Source organism: Leiobunum rupestre, chromosome 5 (assembly GCF_980474605.1).
Source record: "Leiobunum rupestre chromosome 5, qqLeiRupe1.1.hap1, whole genome shotgun sequence".
Classification (NCBI taxonomy): Eukaryota; Metazoa; Arthropoda; class Arachnida; order Opiliones; family Sclerosomatidae; genus Leiobunum; species Leiobunum rupestre.
This window is the reverse complement of record NC_143388.1, coordinates 21,326,590-21,346,508: the sequence shown is the minus strand read 5'-3', so window position 1 is coordinate 21,346,508 and position 19,919 is coordinate 21,326,590. Positions and strand designations below refer to the sequence as shown.

General features: G+C 37.4%; 1 protein-coding gene and 1 long non-coding RNA gene across 2 annotated transcripts in view; both read right to left on the bottom strand.

Annotated features, from left to right (window-relative positions):
* The window catches only part of LOC149943787 (uncharacterized), a 413,771-nt gene that overhangs the window by 314,592 nt on the left and 79,260 nt on the right, over positions 1-19,919 (bottom strand). The gene's annotated exons all lie outside the window — the stretch shown is intronic.
* On the bottom strand, positions 6,448-7,752 carry LOC149943790 (uncharacterized). Its single transcript, XM_090176197.1, has 2 exons — positions 7,693-7,752; positions 6,448-7,497 (listed from the first exon to the last, which is right to left on the bottom strand). The coding sequence occupies exons 1-2, from the start codon at positions 7,750-7,752 to the stop codon at positions 6,448-6,450; spliced, it is 1,110 nt and encodes a 369-aa protein (XP_090032323.1).

The following is a 19,919-nucleotide window of genomic DNA, read 5'->3' as shown; positions in this document are numbered from 1 at the left end:
AATAAATGTGGATTTAGCGACTCCGAATGCCCGAACCGGATTAAATATGATCGATAATTTAAAAATTACGAACTGCTGATGCTTTTATACAGTATGAATGATGGCGTCGACGTTTCGAAGCACAAATTCTTCGAAAGCGACATCTTTAAAGCGTACCTCAAAGAAACAAGATGGCATATTAGTATGGTTGAAACGATTTGTTTGTTAAATTTCAACATGCTAATAAAACACGATCGAGATAAAATGCATCTCGATAGATTAATAACGTATGCGAACAAGTGGTTAACGAAATAGCCCTCGATCCTACAAAAAAAACAAAGCAAAGATACAAAAATAATAAGAATGAGCTCGTATTGTACCCCCCCCCCCCAAAAAAAATTTTTGCAGTGTATTACTTATTTTGTTTCGATATATTAAAGAAAAATATTTCAAAAATGTATTTTATTTTATTTTATTTTATTTATCGTGTACATAAATATATATATATATATATATATATGTATATATATATTATATAACTACACCCGCTATATTACAGTATAATGATCGATAGCGTCGTTTAATCGGTCGTTGGAGCTGATTAGTTTCAAGTTTAAATCGTTTAGGTTTTGCAATCTAATTGTTAAACTTTGCATTTTCCGTTCCAACTCGAGAAGTAGCTGTTTCGTTTTTCGCTGTTTATTTTGAAACACCATAAATGCTTTTGAATAGTCGCATACTGTCTTTTGGCGTTGGAATAGAATTTCATTATTTACCGAGTTTATCTTTTCTCGTATTGGAGTAAAGATGTAATCGTGAACGTAAATTGAAAATGATCGCTTATATTTTATTTCCGACGAATCTATTAATAGCTGTATACCACTTTCGTGAGTAAATATTGTTGCTGGATTAATTGTTCGGTTTTTGACTCGTTCTGATACGTTCAAGTTTGCCGCTGTTCTAATCCAATGTCTCGGAATGGTTTGGATTATCGCTGAAGTTGAGTCGCGATATTGTAATATTTGAGCGAATGGTAGGGCTTCGTACAGTATCGTGTTAGATTTATGATCGGCATACGTATGCAATCGTAATTCGCCTAGAGGCGGTTTAAAAGTTTGACAATATATTTTCGCCATGGTATTTTCGATTTGATGTTTTTTTTTTTACAATTTACAAAGTATACACGAGTAGTTTCCAAGATTCTGGTTAATATTATACGAATAAATGATAGTTGAATAAAAATAAATATAATAAAAAATAACACATCGAGATGTTGGTTACGGTGTTACGACGCGTTTGAAGCTTACTATAAAACTTTGCTGTTTCTTTCACGATTCAATTTTACGAAAGGATTTTCTCGAATATCCGTTTTCCTATATAGGACAAAAAAAACCTTATTAGACTAAAATGTTCATACTTAATAACTTTGATGGTTTCGAGATGTCATCACGAGTGCTGAAATCTGCGTATTTTTTATATTTACCGAATAATTAATAAGAGGAGTAATTAAAAACACATTTGGTTGTTATAAATTGGTCTGTAGACGCGATCTTGTTGTTCACTCGATGGTTCTATAATGGCGTTTAACACTACACTATATAGTGGCTGTAGCGACGCTATTCGGTTTAGTTACAGTACCGCCTAGAACAAAGTTCACTAAACGAGCGCTCGCTTAAAGCGGCGCTTATGGGGGGGGGGGGAGACATGAGCTAGGGCTGCTGCCAGGCCCCCGCTTGGCTTTAAGCGAGCGCTCGCTTAGTGAACCTAGGAGCAACAAACACAACACCCCACACAAGGAGAACGCAACCCGTCAAAAGTCGTGGATTTTCTTGCTTACATTTTTCATTGGCTAAACGCTTAAGCGCCTGCTGCCGTCGGATGGGGAAAATTCGGAAATTGTCTTCCCCCCCCCCGCCCGTAAAACGTTCAGCGTAAAGGCTCGTGACGCTCGTCCAATGAAATTCGTACACAACCCTTCGTTAGCGTGTTTAAAGGCTGGCTGCGTTCTCCTTGTGTTTGTTGCTCCTAGAGTGAACTTTGTTCTAAGCGGTACTGTATATCCATTTTTTGCGGTAGTGGGAGTTCGTATTGGGTGATATTTAGGAGTATAAAAGATCCGACCTTCGCGAGTGTAGAAACATAAATGATTCCGTATATCGTTCGTGAACCATCACCGCGTGTTAGAAATGACTTCTTATCCCATCGGGTCGCAATGTTTAGATATGTTTTTACCGATAATTTCCACTCCGACTATATTGAGTCCGTATAATTCGATGGATCGAGCTTGGACCGCGGCGGTCGAAACGCACTACGAGCTCAATGATCACCATCCCGAACATTGGGCTAAATATATGACGTACGGCGCTTCTATCGAATGTTTAGTAGATTTGTTGGTATCCGCGACGAGAATATGCGATAACTTTTCATCGGCTTTCGACGAAATGCAGAAATGGCTTTTCAGAACCCCGATACTATTTCATACGAAATTCGAAAAGCTGGATTTTAACGCTTGGATTAATTTTCGGAAAGTTGTGAATAAATGTGGATTTAGCGACGTCGAATGCTCGAAACGGATTAAATATGATCGAAAATTTAAAAATTACGAACTGCTGATACTTTTATACAGTATTAACAATGGCGTCGACGTTTCGAAGCACAAATTCTTCGAAAGCGCCATCTTTAAAGCGTACCTCAAAGAGACAAGATGGCATATTAGTATGGTTGAAACGATCTGTTTGTTAAATTTCAACTTACTTATAAAACACGATCGAGATAAAATGCATCTCGATAGTGTAATAACGTACGCGAACAAGTGGTTAACAAAATAGCCCTCGCCCCTACAAAAAAAAACAAAGCGAAGATACAAAAAATAATAAGAATAAACTCGTATCGCACCCCCCCCCCTCTCCCCAAAACAATATTGCAGTGTAATGCTTATTTTGTATCGATATATTAAAGAAAAATATTTCAAAAATGTATTTTATTTTATTTTATTTTATTTATCGTGTACATAAATATATATATATATATATATATATATATATATATATTTTATATAACTACACCCGCTATATTACAGTATAATGATCGATAGCGTCGTTTAATCGGTCGTTGGAGCTGATTAGTTTCAAGTTTAAATCGTTTAGGTTTTGCAATCTAATTGTTAAACTTTGCATTTTCCGTTCCAACTCGAGAAGTAGCTGTTTCGTTTTTCGCTGTTTATTTTGAAACACCATAAATGCTTTTGAATAGTCGCATACTGTCTTTTGGCGTTGGAATAGAATTTCATTATTTACCGAGTTTGTCTTTTCTCGTATTGGAGTAAAGATGTAATCGTGAACGTAAATTGAAAATGATCGCTTATATTTTATTTCCGACGAATCTATTAATAGCTGTATACCACTTTCGTGAGTAAATATTGTTGCTGGATTAATTGTTCGGTTTTTGACTCGTTCTGATACGTTCAAGTTTGCCGCTGTTCTAATCCAATGTCTCGGAATGGTTTGGATTATCGCTGAAGTTGAGTCGCGATATTGTAATATTTGAGCGAATGGTAGGGCTTCGTACAGTATCGTGTTAGATTTATGATCGGCATACGTATGCAATCGTAATTCGCCTAGAGGCGGTTTAAAAGTTTGACAATATATTCTCGCCATGGTATTTTCGATTTGATGGTTTTTTTTTTAATATTTACAAAGTAATCACGATTAGTTTAAAAAATTCTGGTTAATATTATACGAATAAATGCTAGTTAAATAAAAATAACACATCGAGCTGTTGGTTACGGTGTTACGACGCGTTTGAAGCTTACTATAAAACTTTGCTGTTTCCTTCACGATTCAATTTTACGGGAGGATTTTCTCGAATATCCGTTTTCCTATATAGGACCAAAAAAAAACTTTATTAGACCAATATTTTCTGACTTAATAACTTATAAAAAAATACGCAGATTTCAGCACTCGTGATGACATCTCGTAACCATCCATTTACCGAATAATTAAAAACACATTTGGTTGTTATAAATTGGTCTATAGACGCGATCTTGTTGTTCGCTTGATGGTTCTATAATTGCGTTTAACACTATGGCTGTAGCGACGCTATTCGGTTTAGTTATATCCAATTTAAGCATCGTTGATTTTTTAGTCATAGTAAAGTGGTACGAACGATTGGATGAATGAGATGACAATGAAACGTTAGCAATGTTGACCGTATGAATTTCATCGATATCGTTATCAATCAAACCCGGCGTAGCGTAATAAAACAATATTTTATGAAGTTTAGGTAACGAGTTATAATACTTAATCTTTTTGTTTTCGTCTTCCACTATAACGTACGTCGTGGGCTCGTCTAACCAACTACCGACCCTACAGTGGCTATCGTATACTTCTAAACCAACGCCACATGCGATTGCGTTTTTAAGTTCTCCAAAATTGATGCCTGGATTTGAGCTAGCGACATTAACAGCGAAAGAATGAACCTCGCTCATTAAAACTTTCCCGCTTGAATCCAAGAACAACGGAATATTTAGATTCGAATCGGACAAGACGTAAGTTACGATTTTATTCCAGGCATTATTATCTCCGTCTATAAAATTGGCTGGCTTATATATAAGCCCAAACAATCGAGCGTGCCCATTACATAGTAAATCGAATACGGGGTCTCGACACGCGCTTACTTGTTTAAAAATACATTTTATCTCTTTTGGTGGATTTTTCACTTGGTTCGTGCAACTAAACAGTGACATTGTCGCCTTGTTGAATAGTTTGCAGTTATTTGGTATAATAGTATAAACTAACTATACTATATTTTAGATAGAAATTACAAAAAAAAAGTTCGCTGCGACCGCCGATATATGATGGGGATAAAAAATGGATCGACCGTTTTGGCATATTTCAAACGAGGACTCTACAAAAACAAGCCTAAGAATTATAACGTTTATGTTGATGGCGAGTTGATGAGATATAAAGGAATGATTGACGAAAATCTGACCAAGCATAACGCCGAAGAAGCTATCGCCAGTACATCGTACGACTACATGCGAAATATGATTTCCACGATCGAATTGTATTTGGGTCGACGTGCCGAAAAAGTCTTAGTTTATATGGATGGAACCAGAGTCGCGAACAAAGTTACCGATCGACCGGAATTTAAATTTGACGCTGGATTGATACGGAGTACGTTTAAAATGTTTTGTACCGAAAATAATTGCACGATGGTGGAGTTGGATTACGGGGAAGCGGAGTTACAAATGTATAAAAACCGAAATACTTCACGCGAATTGAACGTTTTTATTACCGGCGATACCGACATGCTATCGATTTGCTATGGCCACTTACCAAATATTAAAAACCAGGAGCAGTTCGATTTTGTAAGCGACTTTTTGGACCAAAGTTCCAAGGACTTAAATGCCGCCAAATCTACCATCGTGCACGATTACAATTTCGTATATCCCTTAGATGTTGAATTGACAGATTCGTGTATGTGGTTAAGTATCGGTAAGACCATCACCGCTATAGGATTCGATGGGTCCGCGCAACGACTAATGTACAACCCATTAAGTTTCAGAACCTTAGTAGCATTATGCGGAACGGATTTCACAGTTTCAATGTTTACTGAAACTTTAATTAATGGAATGTTTAACGCCGTACCGAATGATATAAAATTTATAAATGCGTTGACCGATGTTAATGAAATTGCCGCGTGTTTTTTAACACTGGGAATTCGCTCGGGTGGAACTATTAAACGCGCGTCCGCGGATTCATCCGGCTCTTTCGATTTAGCGTCCATAGAGAAGATGATTCAGCTGTACGTAGAGTACGTTACTACGGGCGAAATGACCGAAGACACTATACCGCGGCCGGATACCGCCTTAGCGACTCGTCATTATTTATACGCGATGCGAAGACAAGATGATACCTTCACGAAGGGCGTAATAACTGCGTGGGCGAAATCAATTACGTTGAACGAAGCTATCGACAATTTCAAACAGTACATCGGGACGTATATACCTAGTATAAACTTAAAATTAAAAAAGAATCGTCAGAAAAATTACATTGTACCTCAGTGTCCGGCACTTGCTGAGAGTCGAATCGCGACGTTAAAAGAAACATTGGTACGTATACAAAATAAAACCAAATTTAACAATCGAGTGTGTATATAAATTAACAAAATTATCACTACTTTTCCCCCCTCCTCCCCCCCTCCCCATCGCAGGATGATGGTGATGGAGAAGTTGCGCCGAGATCGACACCCGTAAAGAAGCGAGTTTGTCGAGTATTGAGCTTTAGCAGTAGCGACGAAGAAGATTCTAAATTATATTCGGTAAAAAAATGTAAAACTATACAAGATTCTAGAATTCAATTTCAAGCCGTATCGGGTGATAATTTATGTATAAACGTACCTAGCGATTCAAATATCGAATTTGATAAATATTAGCTAAGAAAAAAAAATACGGTCGAATGTTCTATATTAAGCTATCAATCTACCTAAATGTACGTACGCGCCTTTGTCGTCGGAATCGAAATCTTTGTACATTGGGTGTTCTATTAAAGCGTTTTCGTTACTAGTAAATTTTATAGACACCGATGACATTTGACTACCTTCTCGAGTAAACTGATCGTTGGGGCACGGCAAATGATTGCCTACGTCTTCCAACGTGGAATACAAAGTAAAACATTTATACGGTACAGTTATTATTTTTCTATTTCGTACGTCAGTTTTAACAGATTGGACAACGTTGGAACACTGACTTGTTTTATCATTAGGATAGATATTCCAAACTCTAGTATCTTCCGGATTTCCGCAATGGCACTCGAAAGAGTCGCCATCTTTAAATACTGTTTTGACGTCAGGGTGAGCTCCGTACACTAGGTCTGCGCAATAATTTGATAATGGATGAAAGCGATTAAATGGATGTTCGACGTATCGATTGCCCCGTATATCTTGTCCGTTGAATTTACATCGGAACCGGTACGATCCATCGTTCAAAATTTCATTTTCATCGGTAATTATCGAAGTCCACGGGTCAAATTTCCGATTTAGTTTGTAGTCCCATAGATAATTTTGAGGATCGTTTATTAATTTATTATTGCACGCTACTACGGTCGTTCCTAATTTACCACCAATAATGTTTGGAAATTTAGAGCGACAGATTATCGAATTTATAGTCATCATAGCGTATGTAGTTTGCATATCGCATTCTGGTCGTGGACCCGTAATACAATGAGCGCCAGGTTTCAATAATGTCGTACGGTATACGTAAGTTTCGTCCTCCTTGACTTTTAAAACCGACGCCGAATCATTCGCGCAAATTTGAACGCAATCGTTGTTGGATCCATCTTGACCAATGTAAACGGGACCTTTGCCGCAATTATTCGCTTTAGCGACTTCTGGATTTGTAGATATGATATTTAAACCCGGTATGTTATTAATTCCAGAGCCATTTAATAGCGTAGCTAAAGGCCCGACTCTTAATTTTTCGGCTAATTCGTCGTTTCGTTTTCCAATGTTTTTGTCGAACTTATAATAAAATAGTGTATATAGTAAAAACACTATACTTATAAAGAATACTACGGTACAAAGGATATATCGCCATCTGAATTTATCGTACATAATGAATTCGGACGACGCGTTTACTCGAGCGGCTCTATATCAAAGTTGCAAACAGTCTAAAATATTAAACAATATCGATATCGAAAATGCGGACTTACAAACTTTGCGAGATTTAGTAAATAGGTATAATTCGTTATCTATTAGAGAGTTGCCGGTGATCATGTCGAAGCTAGCGACTAAAGCGGCCTTAGAATTCTTGACGGAAAAAATGCCCAAAATGAAAAATTATATCGATCCGAATAATATATCCGTGAGATTGGAAGAAGACGAGTTAGCCTACTTGCAAAACACCGAATCTAAATTTAAACCCAATTTATACGTTATTGTTATGAAAAATTTAGCAGTTAGCGTTTTAGGCACGTCGATCGCGGCGTTCAAACAGCGACTTGTTGGTGGCGTTAATAACAACGTTATCCGAGAGTATAGTAAAATTAACGTTGCTTCGGTGAGCGAGCCGTTAATGGTACCGAATCCACCTAAGAAATATACAGACTTTGGAAAATCTAATGGGCAAAAACCACCATTGCCGACGTCCATACTGGTGGCTGACGGAAATGGACTATTTCCATCGTCATCATCCCCACCTAATAATAAAGTATCGGTTAAAACGTTGTTATCACCAAAAATAAATTTACAGTCGTCGAGAGCGGCACGTTCCGAAGAGCAACGAGCCATTCGAACTCAAAATCGAGATGCTATTATACAACAGCATCGTCGAATCAACGGAGGCTCTATCGATTTTGAAGAAGAAGAAGAAGAAGAAATAGAAGAGGAAAAAGAGGAGGATCAGGATTCTGACGTGGAATTTTATGATATCCCCGTCTACGAAATTGAGGACGATAAATCAACGCGCGTCCACGAACGCGACGATGCGGATAGACCAACTCATTTAGGGAACCCAGATTTAACTCTTGATATTGAAACTGAAGCCCAAGATAAAACATCAAATATCAATGTCGAGTTTGAAGAAAATGATGTAGTTTCGACTAATAATCTGCACCTCCTCGACGATGATATTGCGAGTGAACGTTTCGAGGACGAAAATCGTGAGCGATTACAGGACAAAGAGCTAACGCTATCAACGACGACCTTTGATCAATTGAAACACACTCAGTTAAACGCGTGTACGGAAGAATTTATAGATTTGGTGTCGGCGGAATATCCGAGAGAATACGATCATAGTAGCAATAGCGCGTTTAAACTTAACGTAAGGAAACACTCTAGTAATAATAAAATGCTTAATGTACCGCTGGAAATTGCGGGCGATAACGATATCGAAGAGTATTTGTTTACAGATGATTGATCGGTTCGTTGTATTGTTAATGTTTGATTTTGGCGCGAGCGTTACGGTTATATTTTTTTATTTTTTTTCTTTAGTTATGTATATTTTGCCATAATTTGGTAATATAAAACCCCTGTCACCCTTTCGTTTGAACGCATTAGACGTGAAGATGTCGAATCAATCATACGCGACTAATAATATCGTCGTATCTCCATTTATAATTAATTCAGAAAGCAAAGAACTGTATATTCTATACGTCATTAGCATAGACATTCACGACAAGTATAGTGAAATATTGAATACTTCCGACGACCCTAAATTCGTGGAAATAGAGTCTTTGGATATATACATCCATAATGGAGCTTTCACGTCGATCCAATACCGAGCGCTGTCTGGCCGAGGATATAAACTACCTCGCATCGCGTATTATCGAAGTCGCGAGCGATGAAACTATCGAACCGCAAGCGAAAGGTATCGCCCAATTTATGCTATTGTGTCGCGATTTAAATTTGCGTCACGCGCTAAAGCTGATATCGAAGCCGGGGGCTAAGACGATCATCGACAAATTATTAGCTTGCGAAAGTGATTTTATGGGTCCCACTCCGAGAGCGTTTGGCGTGGATATTGTCGCGTATATTTCAGCTGATAAAATTCAACAATCGTTGGACGTTAAACATCTCCAAAAAGAAATTGGAGTCGATATTATCAACAGAATATCGCCTATAATTAAAATTGATTTACTGTATACTAATTCCGATTTTATTTGGATTCGATTTCATAGCCATCATTTCGATATCAACATTCCGACCGCGTCAATAGTTTGCGTACGCGACAGCATTTATGAGGCGTATATTTCGAAAACCAAAAACTCGATTAAAGATACCTCGACATTAATTAATCGTATAGAATCCGAGTATAACGGTTGCGTTATATTTTGTTCCGAGCTTCCTTATTTTATGTACAACGTTTTGTTGTTTTTAAGTAACTATGTAAAATTTACTTGGTGTTACGTGTTAAGTAAAGATAGTTTTGATCCGAAAACCGCCGACGAGATTCGAGTTATGGCGATATACTTAACTTACGGATTACAATTTATAACCACTAAAAACTTAACAAATATGTCCTCGTATACTCACTCACCGCTATCGGCGTATACCGGAGAGAGACCAAAAACTGCCCTGGCAAAATTCGATCAACAAAAATCGTACGTGAACGAAGGAAGTAGAGCGATGCAAACTACTAATAAAGGTTCCGATATCGGCGCGCGATCGAACTATATCGAAGTTGTAACCAAAATAAAAATAAGCGATAAATGTCTCAACAATATTATATAACAGTAATAATATATGTGTGATTTCATACATAATTCAATTTTGATTTATATAATCGTTTTACTTTTTATTCGGCGTATATGTTTTAGAATAAAACGTAATTTTTTTGTTTACTTATAAAATCGAGCTATAAAGTTTTATTATGAGCGTTTACATAAAATTTGAAAAGTTGATACTTTAGAAATGAGCGAAAGCTGCAACTATCCACGTGAGATTCCCCATAAATTGTAGACAGTTTATTATAGTTAGGTAAACTCCTATCCCCGTAGCTCCCCAAAACAACGGATATTTGCTATATCTTGCGATCTTTTTTAAACATTTTAAAATTTTATATTTCCCGGAATTTTTATCACGCGACGCATTTAAAGTGCCGGCAATGCTCCGTTCAAATTTATCACACGTAGCTGACAAGGCGTTCATTTTGCTCGCAATATTTACAAGCGCTACTTTGGAGAAACCGTCATGTTCATCGCGCTGATTGTCGAAATCCGTTATAGGTTCGATAATTTGGTTCGTTTCGATGATCGGCTGGGTGATATTATACTCGTTAATATCGATATCAATATCTTTCAGGTTGACGTTCGGCTCGATGAACGCCTCGATTCCGCCGTTTTCGCCAATAAGGGTATCTTTATCCGTATGATTTAAATTGGCGAATATCAATAATTCGGTGTTCGTGCCAGAATTCGTCACCGCTTTCATTTTTAACGGCTTCGCCCTTTTCTTTCGCGATAAAAACTGGTCGTGCTGTAATTGCTTTAATTTTGAGTTAATTGGCGTATCGACCAATAAATGGATCCTTCGTAATTGCCTTTTAAACTTTAGATCGTTGCGCAATCGTCTAGTTAGGTTTTGGCTTCGAAATTTACCCGAGGTGGTTGGATTTGGTGTTGAATCGTTGCTTATATCGTTGGTAAGTTGATTCGATTGCTCAGGTCCTTTAGAATTAATTAATAATTCGCTGCCGACAATTAAATCGGATTTTTCGTGATTGAGAAAAGTTTTAATTTTAACGTTATTACTTTCATTTTCGTTTTTATTATCGAAGCTCATTTTGTTTCAAGTTTTTAAACAACCCCCCCCCCCTGAGACTGCGTTATCGATGATGAATTTATCGATTACTTATCACGCCCATATATTTAGCGATGAAAGAGTACTTACGCGATGAAATTGAAAATTATAGATAAGAAAGAGTTTCTAAACTCGATACACGACTATATTATAGAGCAATATGAAATACTACCGCGAGATTTTGAAATAAGCGTCGATATTGGTCTCACATCATTGGCGTACTCTTGTGAAAACGGAATTGCAAGTTACGAGTGTACAAAATTTAATAAAGAACTCCACAGTCACGATAGCGAGGACGTTTTAGTTTGTTGTAGCGAACCAGACATTATAGCGTTGAAATATTTAGAGAGTTCGATTTTCTTCGAGGCGAAACACCGCGTCATATCAACGTTGCATTCGTGGCTACCCTCCGCGACGTGCAATAGCGTGTCGATCACATTTACTAAGCCTATAGTGTACTCGCTATTTGAACCTTCATACGCTGCCTGCTTCTTATATTCGTCTACACCATTTTCGAGTCTTACTTATTATTATATAAGTAATATAGTCTATACGAATTACAATATAACTGAAAACGAAAAATTAATAATGGCTCGTTCTCGTAGCCGATCACTTAGTCGTAGTCGATCACGTAGTCGTAGCCGGAGTCGGAGTAGGAGTCCCGCTGGTCGCCGAACTAAAACCAACACCGGGACTAAGAAGCGACGTAAATCATTGACGAGTAAACGCGGGCGATCAGCAAGTCCGCCGAAGAAAGGCACTAAAAGTCCCAATCGAACCTCTACGCGGCGTCGTTCGAGATCGAGATCTGGTTCCCGATAAAAATTAATGCATTTTTTTTATTCCATTGAAAAAATATGTAGGTAGAATAAATTAAATTAGAAACCCGCATCACAAATGTAATGGAAATTTGTGGCGAGTATTTTACATTGTTTTTTTTTCAACGACACTTAACCCTCCAAAATAAACCACGTTTAATGCCGCTATATGATCGTTATATTTGACGTTTAGCATCTCTGCCCGAGAAAGTAGTCGATATTTTATTTTTCAAGACTTTATTTATATGGCTTCGTTTATTAATGTAATAAATATCTAAAAATTATGTAGACTTTTTTAATATCGGACTCGTGATTTAATATATGGATCTATTTTTCTACCATTCTGACGATTACCTTCTTCTATAGTCCTGCATAAGTTGCTTTGAGCGTTTATAAGTTTCGGTATCAATTCCGGAGTAAATTTAATTTTGAATAGCGACGGTACATTTATGCACGATTTCGTATATATTTCCGCCGCGTTAATGCTCTCTCGCAATTCGTCGCGCATTGATTTCATAGTTAAATTTGTTACCGTATCGATTGGTTTTGTGTTATTCGCGATAACTTTAGCAACGTACGAATCGTTAGAGTACCCTACGTGATTAGGTGTTACTCGAATTTTCAAACCGACCAGTGCCAAGAATCTAGCCACGAAATTTTGAGATAAATGAGATTTTGATTGGATATACGCGCGTAGACACGACAGCGCTTCGATATGGAATGGATCGTTCATTAGTATTCTTAATACGCCCGATTGCTTAAGAGATTCCAATATCGGTGAAATTGCTTGCACGGTTGTCTCGTCGGTAGTGGCGCGACAAAATTCAATTATAAACGATTCGAATTCTTGGGTATATAGTGCGTCCTCGTTTGTCGAAACCATGTTTGTAACCAGGCGCGAGTTCGCGGATAACGCCGAACTTAGGAGACAGCGAATAATAAAAAGAATAGTATTTGGTGGTAAGCCTACTACTTTTCTGGAGAAAAAAGCTGCCGCAGTCGTCAGGCATCCGTATATTAATTTCATCATTCAGGGTAAAATTTATAAAGCGTTAGACGAAGTGCTCAAGTTATTTAACGTTGAAAGCGATCTCCACGACGCTCTCACTAAAAATAAAATAAGGTCTCTACTCGAAACGATAAATATTGTAAAAGGGGACAATATATTATTGCCTATTAAGAGTCCGATACTAGCGCGCATCCCGGAAGCACCACCGATTTATAATTATATTTTAGATGTTGCTCCGATCTCCACGGCAAATATCGCTCAATTTGAAAGATTATGTTTTGATAATAAAACGGTGTACAACTATTACGAAAACACCGATTTCGCTTCGTACTTGTATCAAAATATACTCTTTTCGTTAAACGCGACGTGTTTGAAAAACTTGGAAGGAAATGTTTTATGGCAAGCTAGACTAGCGACGTTGCTGTTTCGATCCGATTTTAGCGATTATGTAGCGACGACCGCTTTTTACGAGGATCGCGTAGAATACGGTGATCTGGTTTACGACACTTCATTTGTGCCTAAATATGACGTAAAATCTTTAAAACCTATACGCAACACATTCCAAGCGCCAACTGATCAGCAATTTATCGACTACTATTACAATTTAGACGTACACCGACAAAAGAAAGTACCGATCGAATTTATTGGAATTTTTCTCACGTTCCCTTTTAAATCGGGACATTATATTCAACCGGACGGGATGATCGTATTTCCAAATATATATTATCGTGGTAAAAAGAGCTCCCGAATTGCAATTTCAGAACTATGCCACGTATCAGATTTTGAAGCCGCTATAGAAAGCACAGCGCGTATGGTGGAATTGGATGATGCCATTTCGTTTGCGTTGCACGCTCCGACTTTAATTGAACAAGGCGTAGCCTTATTAATCTTGCGTCAAATGGTAGGCCCTGTTTTATCGATGGGCGCGTACAAGGTTCCACTTCCAAACGCGAATGATATATTAGCTTGGACAAAAATGTCATGCGACGCTAAAGTGGCGATATTGCCACCCTACTATAACAGCAAAACTGTCCCCACGTATGTATCGCTAGTTAAAGACATTGCTCAATCGTGCGTTACCGGAATTGGAGCGGCAATGTTATGTTCGGCGTATCGCGTACCGGAAATAGATTTGCGAGGAGTTTATGATAAATTAACTACCGATGCTGAAAAATACGTATTCTTTACTTTATTGCTGCAGGAATACAATATGGCGATGTATTATAATCTCAGAAATAAATTAAACCCGAAATTTAACGACTACGTTATTAGTTTGTCGAAATATCCCATATCCGAACGAGCTTTCGAAAATTCGACCATTCAAAATCGTTTAGACGCGTTTACAGAAACATTAGTCCAACCCACCGACGTGTCGTCGGGTGTCAATGCGTGTTCGCCATATAAATGCCTCGATCTATATGAATTTGCCAACGAGCAACTAAACGAGCTCGCGGCGACGGATAACGTTACGTTAGATGAAAATCAAATGGCTAGTTTTCTAGCGTTATGTGTCGATTAAAAAAAACACACATACACACACGCAATATATTACGTTATTTTCGAATTAATTTTTTTTAATAAAATACATGTAAAATAGTAAACTTTCTTATAGTTGTTTTTTTTATAATCACTTAGGGGTGGGGGTGAGAGCGGGATGCTATGGAGAGAATAAATACGTATATACAACAAATATTACAAGCGACTTACGGTAATTTGCCTAAATTAGTATCGAGGGTATCTTTGGAAAATAAAATATCGAATGCCGAAGCAATCGCGTATATACAGAATCGAGTAAAAGAAATATTCGCTTCTATACTTTCACCGGGATCCCAAAATGACGAGTGCCGGCAAAAGGTTAAAGCCGTAAACGCGGAACTGGCTTTCGTAAAACAAATCTACGCGCAATATCAACAATCCAAACGGACCGAAAGCGATAAACTTGCATCGCTAGAAACCGAAATTAGCAACTTAAATAGACAGTTGGAAGAGACTAAAAATACCATTAGAACGTTAGAAAATGATTTGCGGCGATGTACAACTGAACAGCAAACAAATAATCTTACTAAGAGCGAGTTTCAAACCAAATTGAGCGATTCGCTAGTTGAAAAGCAACGATTAATAACCGAGCAGCAAAAACTACATGGTACCATTGCCGAATTGAAAGATCGGACACGACAGCATACGCAAACTGTAAAAGATAACGGTGATTTAATACGCCAGATTCGAGAATTGGAACAAAATAAAATCAAAATCCAAACAGACGCCGGTTTAGAGAAGATTCAATTTCAAAAACAAATAGACGATTTAGTTAAAAACGCTGAAAATTCGATTGGTCAAAGCAATGCTCGCTTAATAAGCCTTGTACGGGCACTAAATCCCGAAATTGTGGATGTAGATGCCGCGTTTACGAAAATAAACGATTATTTGGTAAACTACAAGCATATTTTAGAAAGTAAACGGGATTTGAAAAAATTAATGGACAAACAAGCCCGAGAGATTGACAGCCAAATAAAGCAAATTACTTACCTGTCTGGTTTACAAAATGATAAAAAAGCGGCGAATCAAATAACGGAATTAAATTTACAATTGTCTCAACTTAATGACGCATATAATGCTGTTTCGACGGAGAAAGAGGCGCTTGTAAAGGAATATGATCGTACGAAGTATGATTTTGAATCTCAATTACACGGAGCGAGAGAAGAACTCGCTCGTGCAAACGCGCAACTGCAAGGTTATTCTTATCTAAACGCAGAGAAAAATGATTTAGAGGCTGCAATTCTAAATCTTAAAGAAATAATAAATAAGCTAGAAAGCGACGCTGTAGATTCTGAAAAACGTTTCGCCGAAGTAGTTAAAACATTTGAAAATGAAAGGGAACGATTCGAAAACGAGCGAAACAAGATAATTAATGAATACCCGAAAATACAATCAACTAATAAAAAGTTAATGAACAAGTTAGACAAGTTAAATATTATAGTTGCGATTCAAAACAAAACGGAAAACGCTTTAAACAAAGCAATTGAAGTATATACTGACGCCGCAAATGAAGAAGGAATGCGAAAACAATATCGCGATCCAACACTTTTAGATATATTGGCTAGAATAAAGGGGGGTGATGATGATTTCAGTGACGTAGCTGAATATCTGAATGACGACCAACCAATGATCGATTTAGCCGAGGATAATGATGCCAGGCTAGAAAAGCGACCATTTAAACGGACTACAAAAAGAAGTCGAGATACAAGCCCAAACCCAACTCCAAGTCAAAATGAGAAACGGAATCCTATTCAATTGAGTGGTATCGATAACACTGATAGTAGTAGTAGTAGTATTAGTAGTAGTAGTAGTAGTAACGGTAATAAACGGTCTAAGGAAAAATCAATAATCGAGCCCAATTTAAGTTGCAATGTTGACTCATCAGTTATGGACAATAATATGCAAATCGAATATCCAGCCTTACAACCAAACATAGTAAACGAACAGTCTGATATTGAAAATACATCACCCTTACCACCACCAAATATGTCGCTTCCGTCTACAATCACGTCGCAATAAAGACAATCCAAAATCCCTCCCTCGCATAAAAAAAATAAATATAACGTAGTTTTGTTTTTCTTTCTAACGAACCCGATACAATTTCTGATATTTGTCAATTCGATATAGCGGCTGACGCCCTAAATGCAATCGTTAATGTGAAAATTCAAATGCAACTACACCTCGGAACATCCGATGTAAATGATAACGTCGTCGACGAGTATGGTGATAATAACGAATATTATTCTGACGATGTTAAAGACGAAATTTCTCATTTACGAAAGTTTAGAACGAATGAAACGATATTCTGTTTTAAAAATAAAAAAAATGTGAAATTTTGTATATATTTTTATTATCATAACGTGGTTCATAAAATTATACATATCTTTGCGTAGATTGGTCGTATGGTCTTTTTGCAACTCGAAGCGATCTCCATCGACGGTCGATGGGTTTTTTAGCCAAAGTAAGTCGTAACTTTGTAGCGTTACGCGTAGGCTGTTTCGTTTTTGAAATTCGATAATTCTTCGCGATATTTTGAATAGGTCGTACGCCTTTTATTGTTTGCGGAATTTTTATAGCTCTTGGGATATGAGCGTAGTTTAAAAACCCTCTGACATCTCGCAACGCGATACATAAGGAACAAAACGGATCTTGTCGTTCGCAAAATGCCAAAGTATTAAACGAGCCCTGACCTTTATAGATATTAATCGGTAATAAAATGTCTTTCGCAGCTTCGTAAAACGGTTGATATTGATAATTCATAAATACATCTAAAGCGTCGCCCGGAGTGGCGTTATAATACAAACGTCTCGGTTGATAAACTCTTATTAACTCGTTAATATTACTTTTAGCCCCGTGAATAGCGCATTCGACTACTTTTCCATTCGATACAATGACGACGGCAAAGTCGCAATATCTATACAATGCCGTATTGCATCTTTTAATTTTTGTAGCGTCCGAATTCTTCTCTGGGTCGCAGATCATTTGCTGAATAGTGCACGGTTTTTTATAACGAGCTCCAAAAAAGGCAAAAGTCTCGGTCCTATGTGTTTGCATAAGATGCTTGTTGAAATCGTCCAAAAACGGTATGACGTATTTAAGGTACGGCTTATGCATCGGCCATATATGAGATGCTAGACGATTTGATATTTGCGTATATATTGGTACCAATATTAGTTGATTTTGCACTAGCACCGTTATAGTTTTATTTGTTGCCGGATTAATTGATATCCGAACTAATCGCTGGATTTCTGATTTTATTTCCAAATCGCCGTCATTCACTCGATAGACTTGGTGAATCGGAGAAAACATCGTATCCGGTCTGTTCAACACGCGCTGCAACCTCATACTTTCCTCCGTATCAGAATTGGCGTTGATTATCACGTTAATGCCGTCATCTTCGTCATCGTCACTGTCAAATTCATTACATTCTGAAGTTGCCTGTACGTCAGTATGGAGGTTTTTGGCGGCTAGTACCGGTTGTGGTTTTTGATCGTCACTTGATTCATCTTCCGGATCACTAAACTCGTAATCGAGTAAACTTATCGTTTCTTGATCAGAAAACATTATGGTTACGTCTCGAGTAATAACCGACGAGATACTGTCTCTATAAATTTTAATTGCAAATTATATATATATATAAATTTATATATAGTGTACTCGGATATAGTTATTCGGCATTGTTTTGCATATTGTCGTTATACGGAAACTATAATATGAATTTAAAAAACAGTTTCCTCGCGGAGCAGAGTGTCTTTGCTCAACTAGTTATAAAGAAGAAACCTGCGCAAATCACTAACTTTCAAAAAGCGACTAAGGATGTCTATAAATACCATGAAGGACCGCTATTGACTAAAGTCGAGCCAAATGATTATTCTATCGTTAATCTGCCAGCCACTATGTCTCGGCTACCGAAAAACACGATATTTGATTATATTCCGTTTATCCCCTCTGATTGGCCAGATTTTCGTTTCATTCCAATTTCTCCGGAGAACGATGCAGACTCTTGTACAACGACCAATAATAAAACTATGACCGCAGATAAAGATGTGTTTTCTACGCGTCGATCGACAAAAACTACCGCATCACCATCACTGTTTATTGACGCAATAAACTCTAATAATCATCCATCATCGCCGGATATTGGCGATGTATCAGATGATATTAAATTGGCGACTATACTAGGTCCTGATCCATTAAAAATCCCAATCGATGAAGTGACTAAGTTGTTGAGTACCAAATATACAGATTTCGTAAAAATTCTTAACTTAATGAATCCATCTTCGAGTATTTGGGATAATACGAGCGCGGCTATGTGCGTAATTAATCACTTAAACATTGACAACGGAGCTATTAAGGCCGTTTTAGATGGGACTAATAAACATATGAATAAGCAAACTGTTAAAATTGGGATCGCTATTACTTTAGGAAACAACATGGGTCCCGCCCAAATTCTCAAGTTGAATGAAGCGGGTTGCAGAAGATTGGCCATAATTATAACTGAAGCCGTTGACCGATATAATGAAAAATAATTAACCACCATAAATCGTATATATGGAATATATATATATATATATATATATATATATATATATATATATTTATTTTTTCTCAATTAGTTTCATAATTGAAATTATACGTTGGCGTATATGCCGGGGTGTCTGGATACGGAAACCCATCCGCTCTGAATGGTGAAGACCCCTCAGCGTAATCATTTTCCATTTCTACGTCGTCATTATTTTCTACGATCGAGTTCGGATCAATAATAGCGTCCTCTGATAGTGTAGGTATCAAATCGCGCATCAAGTTATCCAGTTTAGCGTACGTTTTTTCGGCAGAGGCCGACCCTACCACAGTATAATGGTCCAATGTTGTATTCACCGAACTATGATTGTTTAAAGATTGAGCTATTAAATGACCACCACCTTCTATCAACACGCTTGTAATATATTTTCTGAACACTGTAAAACCCAAGATCATATTCGGTATAAGCAAAGACGCAGCCAGCTCGTGTAATTTTTTTCGCATGTACGCTTCGGAAGATATTATAATATACTCTTGATCAAGTTTATTTTTTTGGTATTTCGTTTTACTATCGTACTTTCTTTGGTCGATATACTCTTTAACTTTTGGACGTTGCAGTCTTATGGCGGTAAATAGGCTCAATAATAAATCGTTCGGAGCGATCACTCTTACGTTTCTATTTCCTTTACTTCGGATGCCGACTGGTTCGTTAGATTCAATCGTAATCATATGTTTCATTTTTAACTGCTCAATCTCGGAGA

Excerpts from the sequence above, each read along its gene's own strand:
- LOC149943790 (XM_090176197.1), bottom strand. The coding sequence starts at position 7,752 with ATGATCACCGGCAACTCTCTAATAGATAACGAATTATACCTATTTACT. Across the intron at positions 7,498-7,692 it reads TATTTACTAAATCTCGCAAA|TTCGACAAAAACATTGGAAA; the intron begins GTTTGTAAGTCC and ends TTTTATTATAAG.